The sequence below is a fragment of the Vulpes vulpes genome, chromosome 9 (assembly GCF_048418805.1).
Source record: "Vulpes vulpes isolate BD-2025 chromosome 9, VulVul3, whole genome shotgun sequence".
In the NCBI taxonomy this organism is placed as follows: Eukaryota; Metazoa; Chordata; class Mammalia; order Carnivora; family Canidae; genus Vulpes; species Vulpes vulpes.
In genome coordinates, this window is record NC_132788.1 from 100,409,312 (window position 1) to 100,435,691 (window position 26,380).

General features: G+C 39.4%; 1 protein-coding gene across 1 annotated transcript; it reads right to left on the reverse strand.

The window, feature by feature from the left end:
* Nucleotides 1–9,988: 9,988 nt before the first annotated feature.
* LOC112913204 (olfactory receptor-like protein OLF4) lies at nucleotides 9,989–10,942 on the reverse strand. Its single transcript, XM_025989808.1, has one exon. It carries the CDS (start codon nucleotides 10,940–10,942, stop codon nucleotides 9,989–9,991), a length of 954 nt encoding a protein of 317 aa, XP_025845593.1.
* Nucleotides 10,943–26,380: the final 15,438 nt, after the last annotated feature.

The following is a 26,380-nucleotide window of genomic DNA, read 5'->3' on the forward strand; positions in this document are numbered from 1 at the left end:
GTGGTGGAGATGACTACTAGGAAGGTAGAAAAATAACATAATAATTTTCAAGGAAATGACTTTCATTTATTTATTTGTAACTTTATTTTTAAACTTCAATTTAAATTCATATTAGCTAACATACAGTGTAATATGACTTTCAGTTGTACAATTTTTAAAATTTTTTATTTATTTATGATAGTCACAGAGAGAGAGAGAGAGAGAGAGAGAGAGAGAGAGGCAGAGACATAGGCAGAGGGAGAAGTAGGCTCCATGCACTGGGAGCCCAACGTGGGATTCGATCCGGGGTCTCCAAGATCGCGCCCTGGGCCAAAGGCAGGTGCTAAACCACTGCGCCACCCAGGGATCCCTGTTGTACAATTTTGTGATTCAACACTTCCACATTACACCTGTTACTCATCTTGGCAAATGCACTCCTTAATCCCCATTACCTACTTCACTCATCCCCTCACCCACTTTCCTCTGTCAATCAGCACTGTGTTCATTGGAGTTAAGGATCTATGTCTTGATTTGCTTCTATGTCTCTTTTTTCCCCCATGATCATTTGTCTTGTTTGTTAAATTCCAGATATAAGTGAAATCATACAGTATTCATCTTTCTCTGACTTATTTTGCTTACAATAATATACTCTAGGTCCATCCATATCACAGCAAGTGACAAGATTTCATTCCATTGTAAAAGTAATATTCCACTGTATTTATATGCTACTACTTCTTTATCCATTCATTAGCTGATGGACACTTGGCCTGTTTCCAAAGTTTAACTATTATAGAAAATGCTGCTAAATGTTATTTTTTGAATTGGTATTAAAAATAGAATTAATAGAATTTAAAAAATTCTTAGGTAAATACCTAGGAGTGCAAATTATGGATTATACGGTAGTTTTATTTTCAACTTTTTGAGGCACCTTCATACTATTTTCCACAGTGGCTGCACCAGTTTGCATTCCCACCAGCAGTGTAAGAGGGTTCCCTTTCTCTGCATCCTCACCAATATCTCTTGTTTCCTGTGTGGTTAATTTCAGTCATTCTGACTGGTGTGAGGTTAATATCTAATGGTAGAGTTGATTTTTATTTCCATGATGATGGTGATGTGGAGCATCTTTTCATGTGTCTGTCAACCATTAGGACGTCTTTGGAAACGTGTCTATTCATCTTTGCTGCCCACATATTAACTGGATTATTTTTTTGTTCAGTGTTCAGGTTGATATGTTCCTTATATACTTTGGATACTAATAATTTACCTGATTGGTCATTTACAAATATCCTCTCCCATTCTGTAGATGAAATAATACCTATTTAAAGATGAAATAATACCTATTCTATTAAATCTCTTTCAAAGAACAGAGAGGGAATACTTACAAACTCGTTTTATGAGGCCAGCATCATTTAATTCCAAAACCAAAGATACCACAAAAAAGAGAATTATAGACCAATATCCCCGAGAACATGGATGGAAAAATTCTCACTAAGGTACTAGCCAATAGGATACAACAGTATATTAAGAGAATTATTCATCATGACCAAGTGGGAATTATCCCCAGGATGCAAGGGTGCTTCAACACTTGTAAAACATTCAACGTGATAGATCACATCAATGAAAGAAAAGACAAGAACCATATGAGCCTCTCAATAGATGCAGGGAAAGCATTTGACAAAATACACCATCCATTCCTAAACAAAACTCTTGAGAGTGTAGGGATAGAGGGAACATTCCTCAATTTCTTAAAAGTCATTTATGAAAAGCCCACAGCAAACATCATTCTCAATGAGAAAAAACTGAGAGCCTTTCCCCTAAGATCAGGAACATGACAGGGATGTCCACTCTCAACACTGTTATTCAACATAGTACTAGAAGTCCTATCTTCAGAAAACAGACAACAAAAAGAAATAAAAGAAATTCAAATTAGCAAAGAAGTCAAACTCTCACTCTTCGCAGATGACATGATACTGTACATAAAAAATCCAAAAGACTCCACCCCAAGATTGCTAGAACTCATACAGCAATTCGACAATGTGGCAGGATACAAAATCAATGCCCAGAAATTAGTGGCATTTCTTTTTTTCTTTTAATTTTTTTTAATTGAAGTTCAATTGGCCAACACATAGCATAACACCCAGGGCTCATCCTGCCATGTGCCCCCTTCAGTGCTCAGCACCCAATCACCCCAAACCCAGCCCATGCCCCCTTCCACCACTCCTTGTTCATTTACCAGAGTTAGGTATCTCTCATGTTTTGCACCCTCACTGATATTTTCCTTTCCCTCAATTCCCCCCTTTTTTTGTTTAATGTCTTTAATCCCTTTAAATCGGGATCAGTTCCTGTCTTGTCTCTCTTTCTTTTTATCATCTTTAGCTCAGCCCTTTAATTTGTTTTTTGTTTTTGTTTTTTTTTATTATAAATTTATTTTTTATTGGTGTTCAATTTGCCAACATATAGAATAACACCCAGTGCTCATCCTGTCAAGTGCCCACCTCAGTGCTCGACACCAGGTCACCCCCACCACCCGCCCACCTCCCCTTCCACCACCCCTAGTTCGTTTCCCAGAGTTAGGAGACTTTCATGTTCTGTCTCCCTTTTTGATATTTCCCATTCATTTTTTTTTCTTTCCCCTTTATTCCCTTTCACTATTTTTATATACCTCAAATGAATGAACCATATAATGTTTGTCCTTATCGCATTGACTTATTTTACTCAGCATAAGCCCACCAGTTCCATCCACGTTGAAGCAAATGGTGGGTATTTGTCGTTTCTTTTTTTTAAATAAATTTATTTTTTATTGGTGTTCAATTTGCCAACATATGAATACCACTCAGTGCTCATCCCATCAAGTGCCCCTCTCAGTGCGCATCACCCAGTCACCCCACCCCCCACCCACCCCTTCCTACCACCCCTAGTTCGTTTCCCAGAGTTAGGAGTCTTCTATGTTCTGTCTTCCTTTCTGATATTTCCCACTCATTTTTTCTCCTTTCCCCTTTATTCCCTTTCACTATTTTTTATAGTCCCCAAATGAATGAGAACATATAATGTTTCTCCTTCTCCGATTGACTTATTTCACTCAGCATAATACCCTCCAGGTCCCTCCACGTCGAAGCAAATGGTGGGTATTTGTCATTTCTAATGGCTGAGGAATATTCCATTGTATATATAAACCAGATCTTCTTTATCCATTCATCTTTCGATGGACACTGAGGCTCCTTCCACAGTTTGGCTATTGTGGACATTGCTGCTAGAAACATCAGGGTGCAGGTGTCCTGGCGTTTCACTGCATCTGTATCTTTGGGGTAAATACTCAGCAGGACAATTGCTGGGTTGTAGAGCAGATCTAATTTTTTTAAAGATTTTATTTATTTATTCATGATAGAGAGAGAGAGAGAGGCAGAGACACAGACAGAGGGAGAAGCAGGCTCCATGCGGGTAGCCTGATGTGGGACTTGATCATGGGACTCCAGCATCACGCCGTGGGCCAAAGGCAGGTGCTAAACCACTGAGCCACCCAGGGATCCTGGGCAGATCTGTTTTTAACTCTTTGAGGAACCTCCACACAGTTTTCCAGAGTGGCTGCACCAGTTCACATTCCCACCAACAGTGCAGGAGGGTTCCCCTTTCTCCACATCCTCACCAACATTTGTTGTTTCCTGTCTTGTTAATGTTCCCCATTCTCACTGGTGTGACGGGGTATCTCATTGTGGTTTGGATGTGTATTAACCTCATGGCACCTGATGCAGAGCATTTTCTCATGTGCTTGTTGGCCGAGTCTATGTCTTCCTCTGTCAGATTTCTGTTCATGTCTTTTGCCCATTTCATGATTGGATTGTTTGTTTCTTTGGTGTTGAGTTTAATTAGTTCATTATAGATCTTGATACTAGCTCTTTATCTGATAGGTCATTTGCAAATATCTTCTCCCATTCTGTACGTTGTCTTTTAGTTTTGTTGACTGTTTCTTTGGCTGTGCAAAAGCTTCTTATCTTGATGAGTCCCAATAGTTCATTTTTGCTTTTGTTTCTTTTGCCTTCGTGGATGTATCTTGCAAGAAGTTACCGTGGCCGAGTTCAAAAAGGGTGTTGCCTGTGTTCTCCTCTAGGATTTTGGTGGAATCTTGTCTCACATTTAGATCTTTCATCCATTTTGACTTTATCTTTGTGTATGGTGCAAGAAAGTGGTCAAGTTTCATTCTTCTGCATGTGCATGTCCAATTTTCCCAGCACCATTTATTGAAGAGACTGTCTTTCTTCCAATGGATAGTTTTTCCTCCTTTATTGAATATTAGTTGACCATAAAGTTCAGGGTCCACTTCTGGGTTCTCTATTCTGTTCCATTGATCTATGTGTCTGTTTTTGTGCCAGTACCACACTGTCTTGATGACCACAGCTTTGTAGTACAGCCTGAAATCTGGCTTTGTGATGCCCCCAGCTATGGTTTTCTTTTTTAAAATTCCCCTGGCTATTCAGGGTCTTTTCTGATTCCACAAAAATCTTAAAATAATTTGTTCCTACTCTCTGAAGAAAGTCCATGGTATTTTGATAGAGATCCCATTAAACGTGTAAATTGCCCTGGGTAACATTGACATTTTCACAATATTAATTCTGCCAGTCCATGAGCATGGAATATTTTTCCATCTCTTTGTGTCTTCCTTATTTTCTTTTAGAAATGTTCTCTAGTTTTTAGGGTATAGATCCTTTACCTCTTTGGTTAGGTTTATTCCTAGGTATCTTATGCTTTTGGGTGCAATTGTAAATGGGATTGACTCGTTAATTTCTCTTTCTTCAGTCTCATTGTTAGTGTATAGAAATGCCATTGATTTCTGGGCATTGATTTTGTATCCTGCCACGCTACCAAATTGCTGTATGAGTTCTAGCAATCTTGGGGTGGAGGCTTTTGGGTTTTCTACGTAGAGTATCATGTCATGCGTGAAGAGGGAGAGATTGACTTCTTCTTTGCCAGTTTGAATGCCTTTAATGTCTTTTTGTTGTCTGATTGCTGAGGCGAGGAATTCCAGTACTATGTTGAATAGCAGTGGTGAGAGTGGATCTCCCTGTCTTGTTCCTGATCTTAGGCGAAAGGCTCCCAGTGCTTCCCCATTGAGAATGATATTTGCTGTGGGCTTTTCGTAGATGGCTTTTAAGATGTCAAGGAAAGTTCCCTCTATCCCTACACTCTGAAGAGTTTTGATCAGGAATGGATGCTGTATTTTGTCAAATGTTTTCTCTGCATCTTATGAGAGGATCATATGGTTCTTGGTTTTTCTCTTGCTGATATGATGAATCACATTGATTGTTTTACGAGTGTCGAACCAGCCTTGTGCCCCGGGGATAAATCCTACTTGGTCATGGTGAATAATTTTCTTAATGTGTTGTTGCATCCTATTGGCTAGTATCTTGTTGAGAATTTTTGCATCCATGTTCATCAGGGATATTGGTCTGTAATTCTCCTTTTTTGTGGGATCTTTGTCTGGTTTCGGAATTAAGGTGATGCTGGCCTCATAGAATGAATTTGGATGTACTCCATCTCTTTCTATCTTTTCAAACAGCTTTAGTACAATAGGTATGATTTCTTCTTTAAACGTTTGATAGAGGGATCCCTGGGTGGCGCAGGGGTTTGGCGCCTGCCTTTGGCCCGGGGCGCAATCCTGGAGACCCAGGATCGAATCCCACATCAGGCTCCCGGTGCATGGAGCCTGCTTCTTCCTCCGCCTGCATCTCTGCCTCTCTCTCTCTCTCTCTCTGTGACTATCATAAATAAATAAAAAAAAAATAAACGTTTGATAGAATTCCCCTGGGAAGCCATCTGGCCCTGGACTCTTGTGTCTTGGGAGGTTTTTGATGACTGCTTCAATTTCTTCCCTGGTTATTGGCCTGTTCAGGTTTTCTGTTTCTTCCTGTTCCAGTTTTGGTAGTTTGTGGCTCTCCAGGAATGCGTCCATTCGTGGAGATTTCCTAATTTATTGGCGTAAAGCTGTTCATAATATGTTTTTAAAATGGTTTGTATTTCCTTGGTGTTGGTAGTGATCTCTCCTTTCTCATTCATGATTTTATTAATTTGAGTCTTCTCTCTCTTTTTTTTAATAAGGCCGGCTAATGGCTTACCTATCTTATTAATTCTTTCAAAGAACCAACTCCTGGTTCTGTTGATCTGTTCCACAGTTCTTCTGGTCTCCATTTCGTTGAGTTCTGCTCGAATTTTTTTTTTCTGCTCAAATTTTAATTAACTCTCTTCTTCTGCTGGGTGTAGGGTCCATCTGCTGTTTTTCTCTAGCTCCTTTATGTGTAAGGTTAGCTTTTGTATTTGAGTTCTTTCCAGTTTTTGAAATGATGCCTGTATTGCGATGTATTTCCCCCTTAGGACTGCTTTTGCTGCATCACAAAGATTTTGAATGGTTGTACCTTCATTCTCATTAGTTTCCATGAATCTTTTCAATTCTTCCTTAATTTCCCGGTTGAACCTTTCATATTTGAGCAGGATGGTTCTTAACCTCCACGTGTTTGAGGTCCTTCCAAACTTCTTGTGATTTAGTTCTAATTTCAAGGCATTATGGTCTGAGAATATGCAGGGGACAATCCCAATCTTTTGGTATCAGTTCAGACCCAATTTGTGACCCAGCATGTGGTCTATTTTGGAGAAAGTTCCATGTGCACTTGAGAAGAATGTGTATTCAGTTGAGTTTGGATGTAAAGTTCTGTAGATATCTGTGAAATCTATCTGGTCCAGTGTATCATTTAAAGCTCTCGTTTCTTTGGAGATGTTGTGCTTAGAAGACCTATCGAGGGTAGAAAGCGCTAGATTGAAGTCACCAAGTATAAGTGTATTATTATCTAAGTATTTCTTCACTTTGATTATTAATTGGTTTAAATATTTGGCAGCTCCCACATTTGGGGCATATATATTGAGGATTGTTAAGTCCTCTTGTTGGATACATCCTTTGAGTATGAGATAGTGTCCCTCTTCATCTCTCACTACAGTCTTCGGGGTAAATTTTAGTTTATCTGATATAAGGATGGCTACCCCTGCTTTCTTTTGAGGACCATTTGAATGGTAGATGGTTTTCCAAACTTTTATTTTCAGGTTGTAGGTGTCCTTCTGTCTAAAATGAGTCTCTTGTAGACAGCAAATAGATGGGTCCTGCTTTTTTATCCAGTCTGAAACCCTGCGCCTTTTGATGGGGTCATTAAGCCCGTTCACGTTCAGAGTTACTATTGACAGATATGAGTTTAGTGCCATCATATCTATTCAGTCCTTGTTTTTGCAGATTGTTCCACTGAACTTCTTCTTAGAGGTGAATTTTAAGAGTCCCCCTTCAAATTTCTTGCAGAGCTGGTTTGGAGGTCACATATTCTTTCAGTTCCTGCCTGTCTTGGAATCTCTTTATCTCTCCTTCCATTTTGAATGAGAGCCTTGCTGGATAAAGTATTCTTGGTTGCATGTTCTTCTCATTTAGGACCCTGAATATATCCTGCCAGCCCTTTCTGGCCTGCCAGGTCTCTGTGGAGAGGTCTGCTGTTACCCTAATATTCCTCCCCCAGAAAGTCAGGGATTTCTTGTCTCTTGCTGGTTTTAAGGATCTTCTCTTTATCTTTGGAATTTGCAAGCTTCACTATTAAATGTCGAGGTGTTGAACGGTTTTTATTGATTTTAGGCGGGGGGGGGGGGATCTCTCTATTTCCTGGATCTGAATGCCTGTTTCCCTTCCCAGATTAGGAAAGTTTTCAGCTAGGATTTGTTCAAATACATATTCTGGCCCTCTGTCTCTTTCGGCGCCCTCGGGAACCCCAATAAACATAGGTTTTTCTTCCTCAGGCTGTCGTTTATTTCCCTTAATCTGTCTTCATGGTCTCTTCATTGTCTGTCTCTTTTTTCCTCAGTTTCCCTCTTTGCCATCAACTTGTCTCCTATGTTACTCACTTGTTCTTCCACCTCGTTAACCGTCGTCGTTAGGACTTCTAGTTTGGATTACATCTCATTCAATTGATTTTTAATTTCTGCCAATTGGATCTAAATTCTGCAGTCATGAAGTCTCTTGAGTCCTTTATGCTTTTTTCTAGAGCCACCAGTAGCTGTATAATAGTGCTTCTGAATTGGCTTTCTGACATTGAATTGTAATCCAGATTTTGTAACTCTGTGGGAGAGAGGACAGGACTGTTTCTGTTTATTTCTTTTGAGGTGAGGTTTTCCTTCTAGTCCTTTTGCTCAGTGCAGAGTGGCCAAAAACAAGTTGTATTGGGAAAAGGAGAAAAAGAGAGAGAAAGAAGGAAAGAGAAGCGAAAAAGAAAAAAGAAAAAAGGAAGAAAAAAGGAAAAAAGAGAAGAAAAAGAGAAAGAAATAGAAAGGGGGAAAAAGGGGTGGGGGAAGCAATCAGAAATCACAAAGAAAAAAAAAAATCCCACGGGGGAGTATCTTCCGATTCTGTATACTTTAAGTCCCTTGACTTCCCCTGGAACTTGTCCTTCTCGCTGGTCTTCTGGGGGAGGGGCCTGTTGTGCTGATTTTCAGGTGTTAGCACTTGGGGGAGCTGCTCTGCCCCCTGCCTGGTGCAGGGCTCAGTGGGGGTTGTTTACCCCGTGAGGCCCCGGGAGGAAGCCACAGTGGCTACGGCAGCTCTGGGACCCTGGAGTCAGCCCCCGCAGTAGCTCCGGGGCTCTCCGTCTGCAGGGTCTGGAGGCTCCGGGCGGGGCCGCTGATCTGCTCAGCTGGGGCAGGAGCGTCCTTGCTGTCCTGGGCCCTCCCGGCCTCTGCCTGTCCCAGGGGGAGGCCGGATCCTGGGCTGTGTCCCGGCGCCCTGTGCTCCGGGGCCTGCGCTGTTGGATTCGCGCTCCCGCCCCGCAGGCCCCCTCCGCGGAGCCGCCGCCCGAGCCCCTCCGAGCTGCTCCGGGTCCCGCCATGGGCGCTGCAGCCCTTAGGGAGCTCGGCGCACTCTTCCGGGGGCGCAGGTGCCTGTTAGTGTCCCCGGGAGCCCGAGGGCATCCCCGCCCTCCTGGGGTCCTGCTCTAACTCCCTGCGGGCCCCTTTCCGCGGGGAAGGTTGGTGCAGCTCCTGCTCCTCCGGGACGGGGCTCTCCTGTCCTGGGGACACTCGCCCCGGCCTCAGCCCGGCTCCTCTCGGGGCCCCTCCCCCTTGGAGGCCTTTTATTTCTTTTTTTCTTTTTCCCCGTCTTCCTACCTTGATAAAAGCGCGAACTCTTCTCACTGTAGCATTCCAGCTGGTCTCTCTAAATCTCAGGCTGAATTCGTAGATTTTCAGGATGGTTTGAAGGTTATCTAGGTAATTTGGTGGGGACAGGTGACTTGGGGACCCTACTCTTCTGCCATCTTGCCCCTCCCTCCAGAAAACAATTTAATAAAACCAGCAATATGCCACCAGTCTTTCCTCTTAATGAATACATCTTACAAATGTACCGTGATATTCCATATTTCAATGAGTAGATGAAGTGCCTGAGAAAGAAATTCTTTTCTTCAAAGTCTGCATTCTTAGGAAGAGCAGTTAATGTAGTGGTAAACAAAGGATCATGTTCACAGAAGTGAAGCACAGTGGTCTCAGATTTTTCTTTGTCATAAACTTATGTAAAAGCTGTGGTGGCTAGGAGTAGATTTTCCAGAGGAGTAGTACTCAGTTAAACAAAAGAATACTCACTATGATACATTTTATTTGAGAAAAAAATATTCTTAACAGATCCATGTGGTCCTTTGAAATAACTGAGGATTTCCAAATATTTCACATCCAAAGTTAGAAATAACATTGAGAAAGTAGGGAATGAGAAATGGAAAATCTCTGGGATATCAGAGATATCACAAAGCTTTATAAAGTGTATACTATGTATACATACATTATACTATATATATATATAGTACACATACATTATGCAGAGAGGTCAAAAATCATAAAATAGAAATTCCAGGAAATAAATAAAGGAGGCAAGTTCTACTTTCACAAACTGCGTAAGAAAATCACAACTTCTGACTGTAAGTTATTGGGCTCTGCGATCATGGGCACCTCTTCAGCCCAGAATAGTTGGCCATTTTAGAGCTGACATTCTAGAAAATCTCATAAGAGTCCTCTTAATGTCTCTGTTCCTCAGGCTGTAGATGAAGGGGTTCAGCATGGGTGTGACCACCGTGTACATCACTGAGGCCACTGCACTTGAGTTGGAGCTCTGGGGAGCAGCAGAGCTAAAGTACACTCCCAGGACTGTACAATAAAATAAGGAGACAACTGAGAGGTGAGATGCACAGGTGGAAAATGCTTTATACTTGCCCTGAGCTGATGAGATCCCACGTATAGAGGAAACTATCTTGGAATAAGAGTAAAGGATTCCAGCAAAAGGAACACCACCCAGAAGCACAGCTGCAAAATACATCACCATGTTACTGAGAAAGGTGTCAGAACATGCAAGTTGTATCATCTGATTGAGTTCACAGAAAAAGTGGGGGATTTCCAAGACTGTACAGAAGGACAAGCGCAACACCATTACGCTTTCTAACAAGGAATTCAAGATGCTCATGATCCAGGGCACCAGAACCAGCAGTCCACATACCCGAGGGTTCATGATGACCAAGTAGTGCAGGGGGTGGCAGATGGCTACAAAGCGGTCATAGGCCATCACAGTCAGGAGAAAGATGTCTAATCCTGCAAAGAGTATGAAAAAATACATCTGGCTGAGGCATCCTTCATAAGTGATCACTTTGCTCTGAGTCTGGATGTTTATCAGCATCTTGGGGACGGTGGTGGAGGTGAAACAGATGTCTACAAAGGACAGGTTGGCGAGGAAAAAGTACATGGGGGTGTGGAGGTGGGAGTCAGAGCTGACAGCCAGGATGAGGAGCAGGTTTCCAAACACAGTGATCAGGTACATGGAGAGGAAAAGCCCAAATATGAAGGGCTGCAGTTCTGGTCCTTCTGAAAACCCCAGAAGAAGAAACTCTGAAACTCCTGTAAGGTTTCCTGGCTCCATGGGTTGGAGGTAACTACCAGGATATAGAAAAATAAATGACTGATTTCACACAAGCAAGCATTAGTAACCTAGCATAAGTTTTACCACTTGACCATATTTTAGAGTCAAGAAATTAATTTCAATATATGTTTGTGGTCTTGTCCCCATTAGGGCATCCCTAGCACCATTTCTCATCAGGAATTCTGTTTCCACCTCAATCCTTTATATATATATATATATATATATATATATATATATATATATATATATTCTTGCTTTATTGAGAATATTTTTCATTCCTTTAAGGAGAATGTATTGAGTATTGACCATGTATAGACAAAGTATACAGGGTGCTGATAAACAATGTCCTTACAATCCTATGGTTTTTAAAAAGGTTTTATTTATTTATTCATGAAAGACACAGAGAGAAGGCAGAGACGTAAGTAGAGGGAGAAGCAGGCTTCTCGCAGGGAGCCTGATGTGGGACTCGATCCCAGAACTGAACTCTGGGTTCACACCCTGAGCTGAAGGCAGATGCTCAACCCCTGAGCCACACAGGCGTCCCCTTATAATCCTATGTTTAAGAGAGAATATAAGCAAATACAAAAAGACAAATAACATGTCAGATGGTGAGAGGAGCTGTGAATACACGGAAAGCAGGTATAAAAGAGAGAGTTGATGGGGTGTTATTATTATTATTATTTTCCTGGATGTTCACACAAGACCTGCAAAGAAGGTGACAGGTGAACAAGACCTTGAGGGAAGTAGGAAAGTAGGTGGAGTTAATCTCAGAAAGTGTGTGCCCAGCAGGGGCAATAGCCAGGGCCAATGCCCTGAGGAAGCTGCTTGATTCAGAAAACCAAGGCTTGAAAGGAGCCAGGGTGTCAAGGGGAAGAAGCAAGGAGTGTGATGAGAGATGGTGGCAGTGTGTGTTGAGGAATGAAGCAGCCACCCACTATGGCTGAAAATTCAAGACACATGGAATCCCTCATCTGACTAGTTTTGCAAGACTTTCTTAATTTTGCTATAGAGATGTCCTGTGAATTGAAATGGACACCCCTGTTAGTAACTACTATTGATCGAGTTCTGACTTCTGTTAATAAGAGTCAGTCTAGATGTGAGCCCTGGTAACCCTGCTCTGAGGATTGCCATCAGTGCGTGCGCACACACACACACACACACGCATGCACTGTCCTGCTATGGCCTCCTATTCTACTGACTGCCATGATTTTTTTATCCCCACCCACACTATGTAGAGCAGTAGTGGATACACATCAACCTGGCTAGTCTCTATCTTCACCGGAAGAGTGAAGAAATGGTACCCAGAAATTCCTATGGGCAAATAATCTTGGGGATGCCTATCGGTATGCTCATTTTCTGCCTAATACCAATTTAAAGAAACATGGGCAATCTGCTCAATAAATACACAGAGAAGGAGGAATGACATGGACATGAGAGGGAAGACAGATACAACAGTACAGGTGGCCCCTGAGAGACTGGCCAAGAGAAGAAAAAGTGTCTTTGGTTCTGATGACATTCCTGACCTCCTTAGATCCCCTTGATGTCCAGCAAAAATAATAAAGGAGTGAAAAGCCAAAGTAGTGATATTTTCATGGTGTGAAACATGTTATAGATGGAATGCTGTGAGAGAAAAATGAGCAAAAGCTATAAACCAACACTTTACAACAGGAAAGATACAAAGAACAGCAGCTGGACTGTTTTAATATCATGGAGGAGAAGGCTTGCTTTGCCTGTGGCCAGTGTGTATTTATTTGACCAAGCACTGGTTATTTGGCCCAGTGAGGGGTGAAGCAAGTCCTTCCTCACTTGTTTTATGGGACATATTTTCTTTGTTATTATGGTTTTTTTGGGTTAGATCTTTTTGACAAGTCCAATGGACACTCTCTGGTCCTGGTTCCTGTCTTCACTCCAGGTCCTGCTTGCTACATCCTGCACTCACCATGACAGTCTATCCTCTTACTCAAGACAGCTTCTCCATGTGATTTTTCCATGGGGACATTATGTAACATACACATTTATTTTATTGCACTCTGCCTTTGGCACTGTGTGCAGTACCAAGTGAGCAGGCACTTCATCTACATTGTTCATTTTATTTTTCCCAAACTATGGGAGTAGATGTGTCTTTATATAAAAGCACATTTAAGAAAATGAAAATTACGGAATAAGAAGAGTGGGAAAGGAGATGAAACCCATTACCTAGGGTGATTTTACACAACTGTATTAAAGAAAACTAAAAGGAATGTGAAAAATAAACTAAATATGAAATACCACACACTAACTGAATAGTATCAATATTAATTAGTAGTTAATTTAGCGAACACCTTGACATAAGAGAATATATCATAAAATGTATCTAGAACTTTCTGGCACATAATGATTGTTCTGTAATGATTTGCTGAATAAGTTAGGAATTAGGTCCCAGTAGACATGGACATTTAACATATAGGACAGTTGTACTTCAATCAGAGAAGATTGGACTGTTGAATAAAAGCTGCCACAAGTGGCTATCTGTCCAGAAGTAAATGAATTGGTTCTTTATTTTACCCACCTTTATTTATTTTTTAAATTTCTTTTTATTGGAGTTCAATTTGCCAACATATAGCATAAGACCCAGTGCTCATCCCATCAAGTGCCCCCCTCAGTGCCCATCACCCAGTCGCCCCAACCCCCCACCCACCTCCCTTTCCACCACCCCTTGTTCATTTCCCAGAGTTAGGAGTCTCTCATGGTCTGTCACCCTCTCTGATATTTCCCACTCATTTTCTCTCCTTTCTCTTGTAATCCCTTTCACTATTTTTTTTATTCCTCATATGAATTAAATGAATTAAATCATATAATGTTTGTCCTTCTCCGATTGACTTATTTCACTCAGCATAATACCCTCCAGGTCCCTCCACGTCGACGCAAATGGTGGGTATTTGTCGTTTCTAATGGCTGAGGAATATTCCATTGTTATTTTACCCACCTTTAAAAAAAATCAGAGGGGTTAAAGATACCAGTATGAAAGTAAACAATCCTTTGTAGATGAACATAGAAAGAAGTGCATTTAAAATCTACGAGTGGGAAAAACCATATGATTAAGTGAGAAAATCAGAAGAAAAAGGAAGACATATATAACTCCATAAAATTAAAACAATTTTTATGGTAAAAAAAAAAGCCAACCAAAAATTGGTTGAATAATAACAACTTTGTAAATGTCATTTGAAATGCAGTTAAGGGTGGGAAATAGGGATGCAATGTATGGACAAATAATAGTAATAATAATAATAATAATAATAATAATAATAAACACCAATGGGGATCTAATATACAAATCATTGCTCAAGGTGAGTGATAGTTTGAGAAAACTACAAAAAAGATTTCTCTCTCATTCCCACCATCTAGGAAAACCCAGGAAGTGCTACCATGTTGATTGGGGCTGGAACTTCTTAACTCACAGTGAAAGGGGAAATCTCTAATTTTGCTGGAAGAAATAAGAATTGTGGAACAATGGGGAAACAACCTGAAGTTGTTAAATATAAGAGTAAAAGAGTAAGAATATAAGGGTAAAAGAGTAAAATATATTTTTTTTATTTTTCTTAACCTCTGCACTGACTGATATTCTGGACCAGATCCTTCTCTGCAGAGGGTCTCCCTATGCACTGTAGCATCCTTGACCACCACCTGCCACCTCCAGTGTGATACTGAAACATGTCTGGATATTGCTTCAATGTTCCTTGAGCAACAAGATGGCTGCTGGTTGAGAAGACTGGTTTTAAGTTAACAATCTCCAAATATATTTGTAGCAGTGACATGATAGTATTTCTTTCAGAAAAAATATGAATGGCTACTGATTACGTGAATAGCACTGCCACACCATGAAATGTTACACAGACATGACATCAGGAGCTAGGATGATATTAGTTGATTGGAAGCAAGTCCATGGGAAATTACTGAGAATAAAGGAAAAGTGAACACAAGTTAGAAAAAAAAGATTGCACTAAAACATAAAGAGCATTTATGATGTGCATAGGATCTTATTGAAGCATTTGCATAAAAATGCATGAATATGTATACATGCATAAAATGGAAGAGAAGTTGTAAAAGAAACTAAGAACTTATGGAACAATGAATGTCAATGAGAATGACATTCAGTTAAGTCTATTGTTTCTGAACAACTGTATTGAATGAAAAGAGTAAAATGGAATGAAAATCTACTACTGACTTATATAAAGAACTACAAGAACAGTAACTTAATGACACCAAAAAGGGTCACTAATTCTTTCACTATTTCCTATATTCCACATATGAATGAAATCATATGATAATTGAGTGGGGAAAAATTAGAGAGGGAGACAAACCTTGAGAGATTCCTAACTCTGAGAAACAAACAAAAGGTTGCAGAAGGGGAGAAGGGTGAGGTGATGGAGTAACTGGGTGATGGGCACTAAGGAGGGCACATGATGAGATGAGCACTGGGTGTTATACTATATGTTGGCAAATCAAATTTAAATGAAACATTTTTAAAAAGCTCCCTAATTCTGATTTGAGATTAAATTGCCCAAGACTTCGAAATAAAAGGATATGTCAGAAGGGCATTTATGACATGGGGGGAAGCAGTAACTAAGATGTAATTTCACCTTAAGTAAAGATCTATGGATCCAAATAACCAATAGAATGGAAAGGTGATCTTTAGTTAAATGGTAAAGAAAAATCCCTTCCAGGTGATGGCCAAAGGTGATGCAACCTTCAGAAACAGACCTAACTGCAAAAGGCCAAAAAGAGCACTAAGAAATAATGGAGATGTGAATAAGTGAGAAACATGTATAAAGTCTAATATATCACCACTAAGGATGAAACACTTTCTTTTTAATGTATAGTAAGGACTGACACATGAGGAATATTAAAGTGTCTGCTGAAGTCTTTCAGTAAGAAAAAGAAAAAGAGAGAAAAAGAAAAAAGCAATGCCATGAGATGGAATGTACGGAGTGGTGATCGCAGTGAATAACAGCGTGTCACAGTTGCCAGGAGAGTAGAGCTTAAAATCCCTCATCACAAGATAAAATCTTGTTGACAGGGCAGCCCCGGTGGCCCAGTGGTTTAGCTCGAGCCCCACGTCGGGCTCCCTGCATGGAGCCTACTTCTCTCTCTGCCTGTGTCTCTACCTCTCTCTAGCTCTCTCTGTCTCTCATGAATAAATAGATGGAATCCTTAAAAAAAAAGAAATCTTGGTGACGAAGCATGGTGACAGGTGTGGTGATCATTTTGCAATATATGCAAGTACAGAATCATTATGTTGCACACCTGAAGGTAATAGGATGTTATATGTCAATTATATCTCAATAAAATGTTTTTATTTTTATTTTTTTAAATTAAATTTTATTTTTTGTATATTTTTTATTGGAGTTTGATTTGCTAACATATAACCCCCAGTGCTCATCCCGTCAAGTGCCCGTCACCCAGTCACCCCCACCCCCCGCCCACCTCCCTTTCTACCACCCCTTGTTCGTTTCCCAGAGTTAGGAATCTCTCATGTTCTGTCTCCCTTTCTGATATTTCCCATTTGCTTCGACATGGATAGAACTGGAGGGTATTATGCTGAGTGAAATAAGCCAATCAGAGAAGGACAAACATTATATGGTCTCATTCATTTGGGGAATATAAAAAATAGTGAAAGGGAATAAAGGGGAAAGGAGAAAAAATGAGTGGGAAATATTTTTTAAGAATTTTATTTTCAAGCAATCTCTACACCCAACATGGGGCTTGAACTAAAAACCCAAAGAGCAAGAGCCGCATACTCCATTGACTGAGCCAGCTGGACACCCCAAAGATCAAATTTTTAGAAAGGAACGAAAACAGTCTTATAACACTATCCAAAGGCAAAGAAGTTGCATAGACAATTTTTAACAAAGAAGCTCCAAATGACCAATAAACCCACAAGTACAGTCAGCCTCACAGGTTCTAAAATAATGCAAAGTAAAGCTCATTAGCATACCCATTTTCATCTATTACATACATTTTTTTTTTCATGTGAGCTCCCAGAAGGAGAGAAGATAATGTTTGTATGTTTCATGCACCGCTATTGCAAGGATGTATTTGCAATCAGGGCTTGGTCTGGATCTTTCTCATTTATGTGGAAACACAGTTTAAGATGTCTCATCTTAAAATAAAAGGACATGCCCTCACCTCACTGTTTCTCTCTCAACAGCTAATACCCTATTTGTGGACTCTCATTAATGAATAAGATCCTTGCCCCTCAGTTCTACTTTTTTTTTAAAGCTTTTATTTATTTATTTATTCATGAGAGACACACACAGAGAGAGGCAGAGACACAGGCAGAGGGAGAAGCAGGCTCCACTTAGGGAGCCCGACGTGGGACTTGATCCAGGGACTCCAGGATCATGCCCTGGGCGGAAGGCAGGTGCTAAACCGCTGAGCCACCCAGGGATCCCTCAGTTCTACTTTTATTGGAAGCACATTATGCCTCCCCATTCCTTCTAACCGGGCTTCCATTTACACCATTTAATTGTCAGCAGAGATACGGCACTTCTGATTGCAAGGTTTACTTTTCTTTTCAGCATCCTAAATAAATACACTAATTTGCTGGTAAAGCCAGTAAACAACTACAGTGATCTCTGCATTCTGGGCTATGCTGAATGGATTTTCAGTGGCCTCAGGTACAAGTTCTTGCCTTCAGATCCCTCTGATCCTCTCCTGCAGTGTCTGTTGGGCTATTGAACTCACCTGCATGGGAACTCAGAGAGCAAGTTTTCCCTTTGCAAGTCACAATTCCTCCCTGGATAGTTGATGATGGAGATTAAGCTCTGTCCCCAGACAAGACATCAGGAAGGCATCAGGCATTGGTTTCCCAGCCAGACTTCAAAAGCAACAATGATGTTCTGTCCAACCAAAATACACACTCTGAGGTTCTGTAGCAGAAGAGGTATTTACAGTTCCCCACATTGCTCATTAGCCACATTTCTCTTGGCACTCCAACCTTTAAGTGCATGATTTCTCCTGGGGACACTGGTCTGGGAAGAATAGAAATATTTCTGATTCTCTGTTCCTAGGAGACCCTATTGCATGCTAGGTGAATTCAGTTTTTTTTTACTTTTTCTCCATTAATTTCCTGCTTCCAGGGGTCTAAACTTCCCAGCACTTGATCACAACCCTGACTGAAAGTTTTCTCCAAAATTTAATACTGAAGAATTCATCTGACTAGTTCCCTTAGGTTTTCAAACATTGAGTTATGGTGGAGACACCACCTCTGATATCTCTAGAAAATGACTATTTCCTTCCTCAAGAAAGGAGAGACAGTTGTTCCTTTCCTCTAAAATCTTGGATACTGCACTCCTTGGCTTCATGATAATTTAACCAACATAATAAGGAATTTCATAGGACACAAGTTGAGCACTGTCATTCAGTCCCTCATTATGAAGTGTTTATTAATTATAAAAGATATGTTTACATTTCATGCACCATGACCTATCTTAGCACATTATAGGGATGTGTATAGTCCCTATAATTCTGCTGTAATGTATATAAAGCAAGTAATGGATGGAGTTTTGATTAAATTATGTCAGAATGCTTTTAGTTCTGAAATTCTGGCATGATGGTTCTCAACTGGGGACTTTTGGCCATATCCAAAGATATTTGCCAAATACCTATAACCCACAGGTGAGGATCCAACACAAGTAATTATCCAGCTCCAATGTCAACAGCAAGAAGGTGAGAAATATCAGTGAGGGTGACAGAACATGAGAGACTCCTAACTCTGGGAAACGAACAAGGAGTAGTGGAAGGGGAGGTGGGCAGGGGGATAGAGTGACTGGGTGATGGACACTGAGGGGGGCACTTGATGGGATGAGCACTGAGTGTTATACTATATGTTGGCAAATTGAACTCTAATAAAAAAATACAAAAAAAATCAGAACAGTAGTTAGAAAAAAAAAGCTGAGAAATAGAATCCTAGACAAGCTCTTCTCTACCTTCTTGTGCATACGAATCAGCAAAGTTTGTAGTTAAAATGCAAATTATGACTCATCTGGTGTCCAGTGGGTCCAGACACTCTGCATTTTATACAAGATTTTATGTATTTTAAAAAATTTATTGGGGGAAGCAGTGATAGAGGAAGAGAGAGAGTGTCAGGCAGACCCCATGTTGAGCTTGGAGCCTGACATGGCGCCTTGACCTCACAACCCTGAGATCATGACCTATGCTGAATCCTAGAGTGGGTCACTTAGCTGACTAAACTCCCCAGGGGTCCCTGGAGACTCTGCATTGTTAATAAGCTCCCAGGTGGTGTGGATCCTGGTCTCTAGAGCACGGTTTGAGAGCCAAGCTGTGGTTCTGTGTTAGAGTCATGTGTAGGTAGTTTATGTCTTCCTTGCACATATTTTTGAAAGAATAGTTTTTCACTCACTCTTTGCAAGGTAAAAATTCTGCACTCAGTTTTTAAAATAGAAGAATAGACTCTAGAGACTCTAAATAGACTAGACTCTAAATAGACTCTAAAATAGAGAATAGACTCTTTCAGGATATCAACTAATACCTACAAAAAGAATTTGGTAGTAGGCACAAAAAGGACCTCCAAAAGATGCCATCCTGAAGAATGTTTGAAAATGTTAGTTTACTTATCAGGGTAATTACGATAGCAGATAGAATAAAGTTACTATCCTACAATAAGAAGATAACCCTGGATTATCTACTTTGGACCAGTGTAATTACAATGGGTCTTTATTTGTGGAAAGGCGAGGAAGAAGAATGGAGTCAGAGAAACATTTGAAACTACTGCTGTGGTAGTTTTGCAGATGAAGGCAAGGCCGTGAGCCAAGGAATGTGGGGCCACTGGATACAGGATCCTGGCTCATAGACTTTATTATTTAGCCCAATGAGACTCCTTTTATGCTTCTGATCTCTAGAACTTTCAAAGAATTATTTATTTTTTGACACTAGGGTAGTAATCTGTGACAACAGTGAAAGGAATCTAATAAGGATATTTATACAAAAACATATTTTTTTAAATTTTTGTATATTTTTTATTGGAATTTGATTTGCCAACATATAGTATAACACACAGTGCTCATCCCATCAAGTTACCCCCTCAGTGCCCGTCACCCGAAAAGGTATTATTCACAGGAGTTGAGTTTGAGTCTCTCAAATCATTCGCTTAGCTTCCCTTGGGCCAAGGCATTTTGTGTTGAAATCCCACATTAAGTAGAGAAATTGGTTAGTTTGGATAGATTTGGCCCCATTACATGGTACAGAGAATTCTCGACTGCATAAATATAGATATAGTTCTGATTTTAAGGCCTTTGAGGCATTAAGATAGGAAAAACAATTCATTATTAAAATTAAGTTACTCTAAAAATCTTTTAAAATATTTATTTATTTATTTGATGGGGAGATAGAGGGAGAAGAAGAGAAAAACTCAAGCAAACTTCACATTGAGTGCAACAGACCCCCATGTTAAGTTGGATGCCAGGACCCTGAGATCATGACCTGAGTCGAAACATAAGAGTCAGGCACTCAACCCACTGTGCCACCCAGGGCCCCATCCTAAAATGTTTTTTTTTTTTTTTTACATTAAGTCACTTATTCTACTTTAAATCTTTCAGTCAAAATTTCTACATTCTTTCTGTTTCATGTTCATGCAAACATTCATTTTCATTTCCATATTCTGCAACTTTTATGTCTTCTTTCAATGTAATAGATTATAAATGAGCGCATGTATCTGTGCACATGTGTATGTGAGCCTGTTTATTTGAAAGAAAGATTTACACAAGTGTGCACACACTCACATACATACACATGATCCTCACTCTCAATTGTTTTCTTTGAACTCAATAAAATGTATCCAATTTTTATTTATTTTCACAATATTCATTTCAAAGTCTACATTACCTTCAGAAATAAGGAAACTCATGTCTAGGTCAATGACATTTTTAACAGTAACATAAAAATGTAGATAAAACTTCCTATGCATCTTCTCAAGTTCTTACAAATGGATCCATGTAATTCAAACATGGCACTTTAATTCAGCAAATTGTACATTTCATATATGAACAGCTTACTCTATGTAATAATACTCCAATAAATTAGTTATAATGTAAAATTCTAATGCTGTATGACTCATGTTGGATTGAAAACACATATAGCTGAGGGGGATGGGAGAAAAGTCTTATAACTGGGAAGAAGGCCAAGTATCACATACGGATATGGAAATGGTAAAATTAAATTAAGGCAGCTTACATTGGATAAATTATTTTTCCATAAACTATAAGATTAGCCTATATATATAAATGGAATAAATATCATGTATTAGTTGAAGAAAGATGTGAACTAGAGTTCCATACCACATCGTGGACGACGTTTAGAAATATAACGAAGGGACTGATAATTAGTGCAAAATAGATCAGAACAACTCTCCACTAGACAATCTCATGCAATTATAAAGGCATGATATTAAGACATGTGTTTTCATATTGGTTTGTTTTGCTTTCCCAGTGAAGAGATACAATTATAAAAGCATCTAGACATGAAAGAAATTATAAAACTCTACTTCCCTAAAAAAAAAAAAATCTGCTTCTTCCAATTTTAGGCATTTGTATAGATATTTGGGGACAGATTTTTTTTTTACTTTCATATTGTTTTATTTACTTTTTAAATTTTAAACAGCTAAATAAGTGTGTTACTTTAGAATACAATAAAGTATTTAGAACTTATTTTTTGTCAGTGTATCAATAACTTTTTCCTGTTTATTGCTGAGTAGTATCGTGTTGTAACCATTGCTTTTTTATCCATTCACCTATTTTTTGGTATATTTTTTATTGGAGTTCAATTTGCAACATATAGCATAACACCCAGTGCTCATCCCGTCAAATGACCCCCTCAGTGCCTGTCACCCAGTCACCCAATCACCCCCGCTCACCTCCCCCTCCACTACCCCTTGTTCATTTCCCAGAGTTAGGTGTCTCTCATGTTTTGTCACCCTCACTGATATTTCCACTCATTTTCTCTCCTTTCCCTTTTATTCCCTTTCACTAATTTTTATATTCCCCAAATGAATGAGACCATATAATGTTTGTCCTTCTCCAATTGACTTATTTCATTCAGCATAATACCCTCCAGTCGAAGCAAATGGTGGGTATTTGTCGTTTCTAATGGCTGGGTAATATTCCATTGTATACATAGACCACATCTTCTTTATCCATTCATCTTTTTTTAAAAATAAATTTATTTTTTATGGTGTTCAATTTTCCAACATACAGAATAACACCCAGTGCTCATCCCATCAAGTGCCCCAGTTTGGCTATTGTGTACATTGCTGCTATAAACATCGGGGTGCAGGTGTCCTGCTGTTTCATTGCATCTGTATCTTTGCGGTAAATCCCCAGCAGTGCAATTGCTGGGTCATAGAGCAGGTCTATTTTTAACTCTTTGAGGAACCTCCACACAGTTTTCCAGAGTGGCTGCACCAGTTCACATTCCCACCAACAGTACAAGAGGGTTCCCCTTTCTCTGCATCCTCTCCAACATTTGTGGTTCCCGACTTGTTAATTTTCCCCATTCTCACTGGTGTGAGGTGGTATCTCATTGTGGTTTTGATTTGTATTTCCCTGATGGCCTGTGATGCAGAGCATTTTCTCATGAGCTTGTTGGCCATGTCTATATCTTCCTTGGTGAAATTTCTGTTCATGTCATTTGCCCATTTCATGATCGGATTGTTTGTTTCTTTGGTGTTGAGTTTAATAAGTTCTTTATAGATCTTGGATACTAGTCCTTTATCTGATAGGTTATTTGCAAATATCTTCTCCCATTCTGTAGGTTGTCTTTTAGTTTTGTTGACTGTTTCTTTTCTGTGCAGAAGCTTTTTATCTTGATGAAGACCCAATAATTCATTTTTGCTTTTGTTTCCCTTGCCTTCATAGATGTATCTTGCAAGAAGTTGCTGTGTCCAAGTTCAAAAAGGGTGTTGCCTGTGTTCTCCTCTAGGTTTTTTTTTTTGTTGTTGTTGTTGTATCCTCTAGGGTTTTGATAGATTCTTGTCTCATATGTGGATCTTTCATCCATTTTGAGTTTATCTTTGTGTATGGTATGAGAGAATGGTCTAGTTTCATTCTTCTGCATGTGGATGTCCAATTTTCCCAGCCCCATTTATTGAAGAGACTGTCTTTTTTCCAGTGGATAGTGTTTCCTGCCTTGTTGAATATTAGTTGACCATAAAGTTGAGGGTCCACTTTTGGATTCTCTATTCTGTTCCATTGATCTATGTGCCTGTGTTTGTGCCAGTACCACACTGTCTTGACGACCAAAGCTTTGAAGGAAATAAAAGGCATTCACATTGGCAAACAAGAAATCAAACTCTCCCTCTTCACAGATGACATGATACTGTACATAGAAAACCCAAAAGACTCCACCCCAAGATTGCTAGAATTCATACAGCAGTTTGGCAGTGTGGCAGGATATAAAATCAGTGCCCAGAAGTCAGTGGCATTTCTATACACTAACAATGAGACTGAAGAAAGAGAAATTAACGAGTCAATCCCATTTACAATTGCACTCAAAAGCATAAGATACCTAGGAATAAACCTAACCAAAGAGGTAAGGGATCTATACTATAAAAGCTACAGAACACTTCTGAAAGAAATTGAGGGAGACACAAAGAGATGGAAAAATATTCCATGCTCTAGGATTGGAAGAATTAATATTGTGAAAATGTCTATGGTACCCAGGGCAATTTACATGTTCAATGCAGTCCCTATCAAAATACCATGGACTTTCTTCAGAGAGTTGGAACAAATCATCTTAAGATTTGTGTGGAATCAGAAAAGACCCCGAATAGCCAGGGGAATTTTAAAAAAGAAAACCATAGCTGGGGGCATCACAATCCCAAAGGTTTTGAATAGTTGTGTTTTTATTTTCATTAGTTTGCATGAATCCTTTTAATTTTTCTCTAATGCCCTGGTTGACCCATTCATTCTTTTGTAGGATGCATTTTAACCTCGAAGTGTTTGAGTTCCTTCCAATTTCCTCTTGTGATTGAGTTCATGTTTCAAAGCATATCATCTGAAAATATGCAAGGAATAATCCCAGTCTTTTGCTATTGTTTGAGACCTGATTTGTGGCCCGGGATGTGATGTATTTTGGAGAATGTTCCAGATACAGTTGAGAAGAATTTGCATTCTGTTGTATTAGGATGGGATGTTCTGTATATATATGTGAAGTCCATCTGGTGCTATATGTCATTCAAGGCGCTTGTTTCTTTTTTGATCTTTTCTTTAGATTATCTCTCCATTGCTGAGAGTGGGGTGTTGAAGTCCTCTACTATGAATGTATTTTTATCTATGTGTTTCTTTACTTTGGTTATTAATTGGTTGATATAATTATCAACCCAATTAACTGCATAAATACTTATAACTGTTAGATCTTCTTTTGGATAAACCCTTTACATATGATATAGTGTCCATCTTCATATCTTACTAAAGTCTTTGGTTTAAAATCTAACTTATCTGATATGAGTATTGCTACCCTAGCTTTCTTTTGAGGTCCATTTGCATGATAAATGTTTCTCCACCTCCTTATTTTCAATCTGATGGTGTCTTTAGGCCTAAAATGAGTCTCTTGGTGACAGCATATGAATAGGTCTTGCTTTTTAAAATCCAGTCTGATACCCTGTTTCTTTTGATTGGTCCTTTTAGCCCATTCACAATCAGAGTAATTATTGAAAGATATGAATTTAGTGCCATTGTATTACCTGTAAAGTTCCTGTTTCTGCAGATTGTCTCTGTGTCTCTCTGGTCTATGTTACTCTTGGACTCCCTCTTTGCTTACAGGGTCTCCCTTAATATTTCTTGCTGAGCCTATTTGATAGTCACATATTCTTTCAGTTTCTGTCTTGGAAAGTATTTATCTCTTCTTCATTTTGAGTGGCAGCCTTGCTGGATAAAGAATTCTTGGCTACATATTTTTCTCATTTAGTTCCCTGAATATACCACACCAGCACTTTCTGGCCTGCCAGGTCCCTGTGGATAGATCTGGTGTCAATATAATATTTCTCCTTCCTAACGTATAGGAATCTCTTGTCTCAAGCTGCTTTCAGGATTTCTCTTTATCGCTGAAATTTGCAAGCTTCACTATTCTGTGTCAGGGTGTTGATTTATTTGATTGATTTTGGTAGGGGTCTTCTCTACATCTTGAATATGAATGCATGTTTCCTTTTACAGATTAGGGAAGTTCTCATCTATGATTTGCTCAGATGTACCTTCTGGCCTTCTCTCTCTCTCTCTCTCTCCCTAACACTAACACTTCTCTCGGCCCTCAGGAATTCCAATAATTTTTTTTTCATGGCATGACTTATTTCTTGGAGCCTCTCCTCATGGGTTCTTAGTTGTTCTTCTCTCTTTTCCTCAGCTTCTTCCCTTTCTATCCACTTGTCTTCTATGTCACTTATTCTGTCTTCTGCCTCATTTACCCTAGCTGTTAGATGATCCAGTTTAGATGCATCTCAGTTAGAGTATTTTTAATTTTGACCTGATTAGATCTCATTTCTGCTCTACGAGGTTCTCTAGAGTCTTTTATGCTTTTTACAAGCCCAGCTAGTATCTTTATAATTGTTATCCTGAATTCCATTTCTGTCATTTTACTTAAATCCATATCCATTAGATCTGTGGCAGAGAATATTACTTTTGGTTTTTTCTTCTGTCATGAATTCCTCCTCCTAGTCATTTTGTCTAGTGAAGAATGGCTGAAAGAATGAATAGAATAAAAAATATCAACCACAGTCCAAGCAAAATACACACTAGACAAATTGAAGTGGTCAGAAACCAGAAAAGGACAAAGATAAAGAAAACAAACAAACAAAGAAAGAAACAAACAAATGAAATAAAAGAAAAGAAAAAAAGGGGGCTAATTTGGAGAAACAGTTATAATGTCACAGAATGGGAAGAACAGGGTCATCTACTAAGTGCTGAGTGTATTTTGGTCTCTGTGTTAGAAGATACTAAATTCCAAAATTATAAGGAGCATAATACTTTCTCTCTCTCTTTATATATATGTTTAAAGGAAGCCAAAGATGAAGAATATATCTGTAGCATATAAATGTAAAAAATGAAAGTAAAAAAAAAGACTTAAAACTAAGAGTTGATAAAAATAAGAAAATGGTTACAATGGGAAAAAAGAAAAAGGAAAAAATTGAAAAATTTTAAACTGAATGATAAATGAATCATAAGTTAAAAACCTTGGGTTCTATATACCATTTCCCCCTCTGCTGGGGTTTTGCATTCCTGTTTGCTCTGAAAGTTGATATTCACCTGTTCTTCTAGGTGGTCATCAGGGAAAGGGGCCTGCAGGCCCAGCCCCTGCAGGGCTGATTCTCACTTGTTTTTTCATGGGCAGAGTTGCACCACCCCTTGCCAGGGGCCCTGGGTCAGTGTAAGCTGTTTGCTGTGTGTGGCTTTT

Excerpts from the sequence above, each read along its gene's own strand:
- LOC112913204 (XM_025989808.1), bottom strand. The coding sequence starts at position 10,942 with ATGGAGCCAGGAAACCTTACAGGAGTTTCAGAGTTTCTTCTTCTGGGG.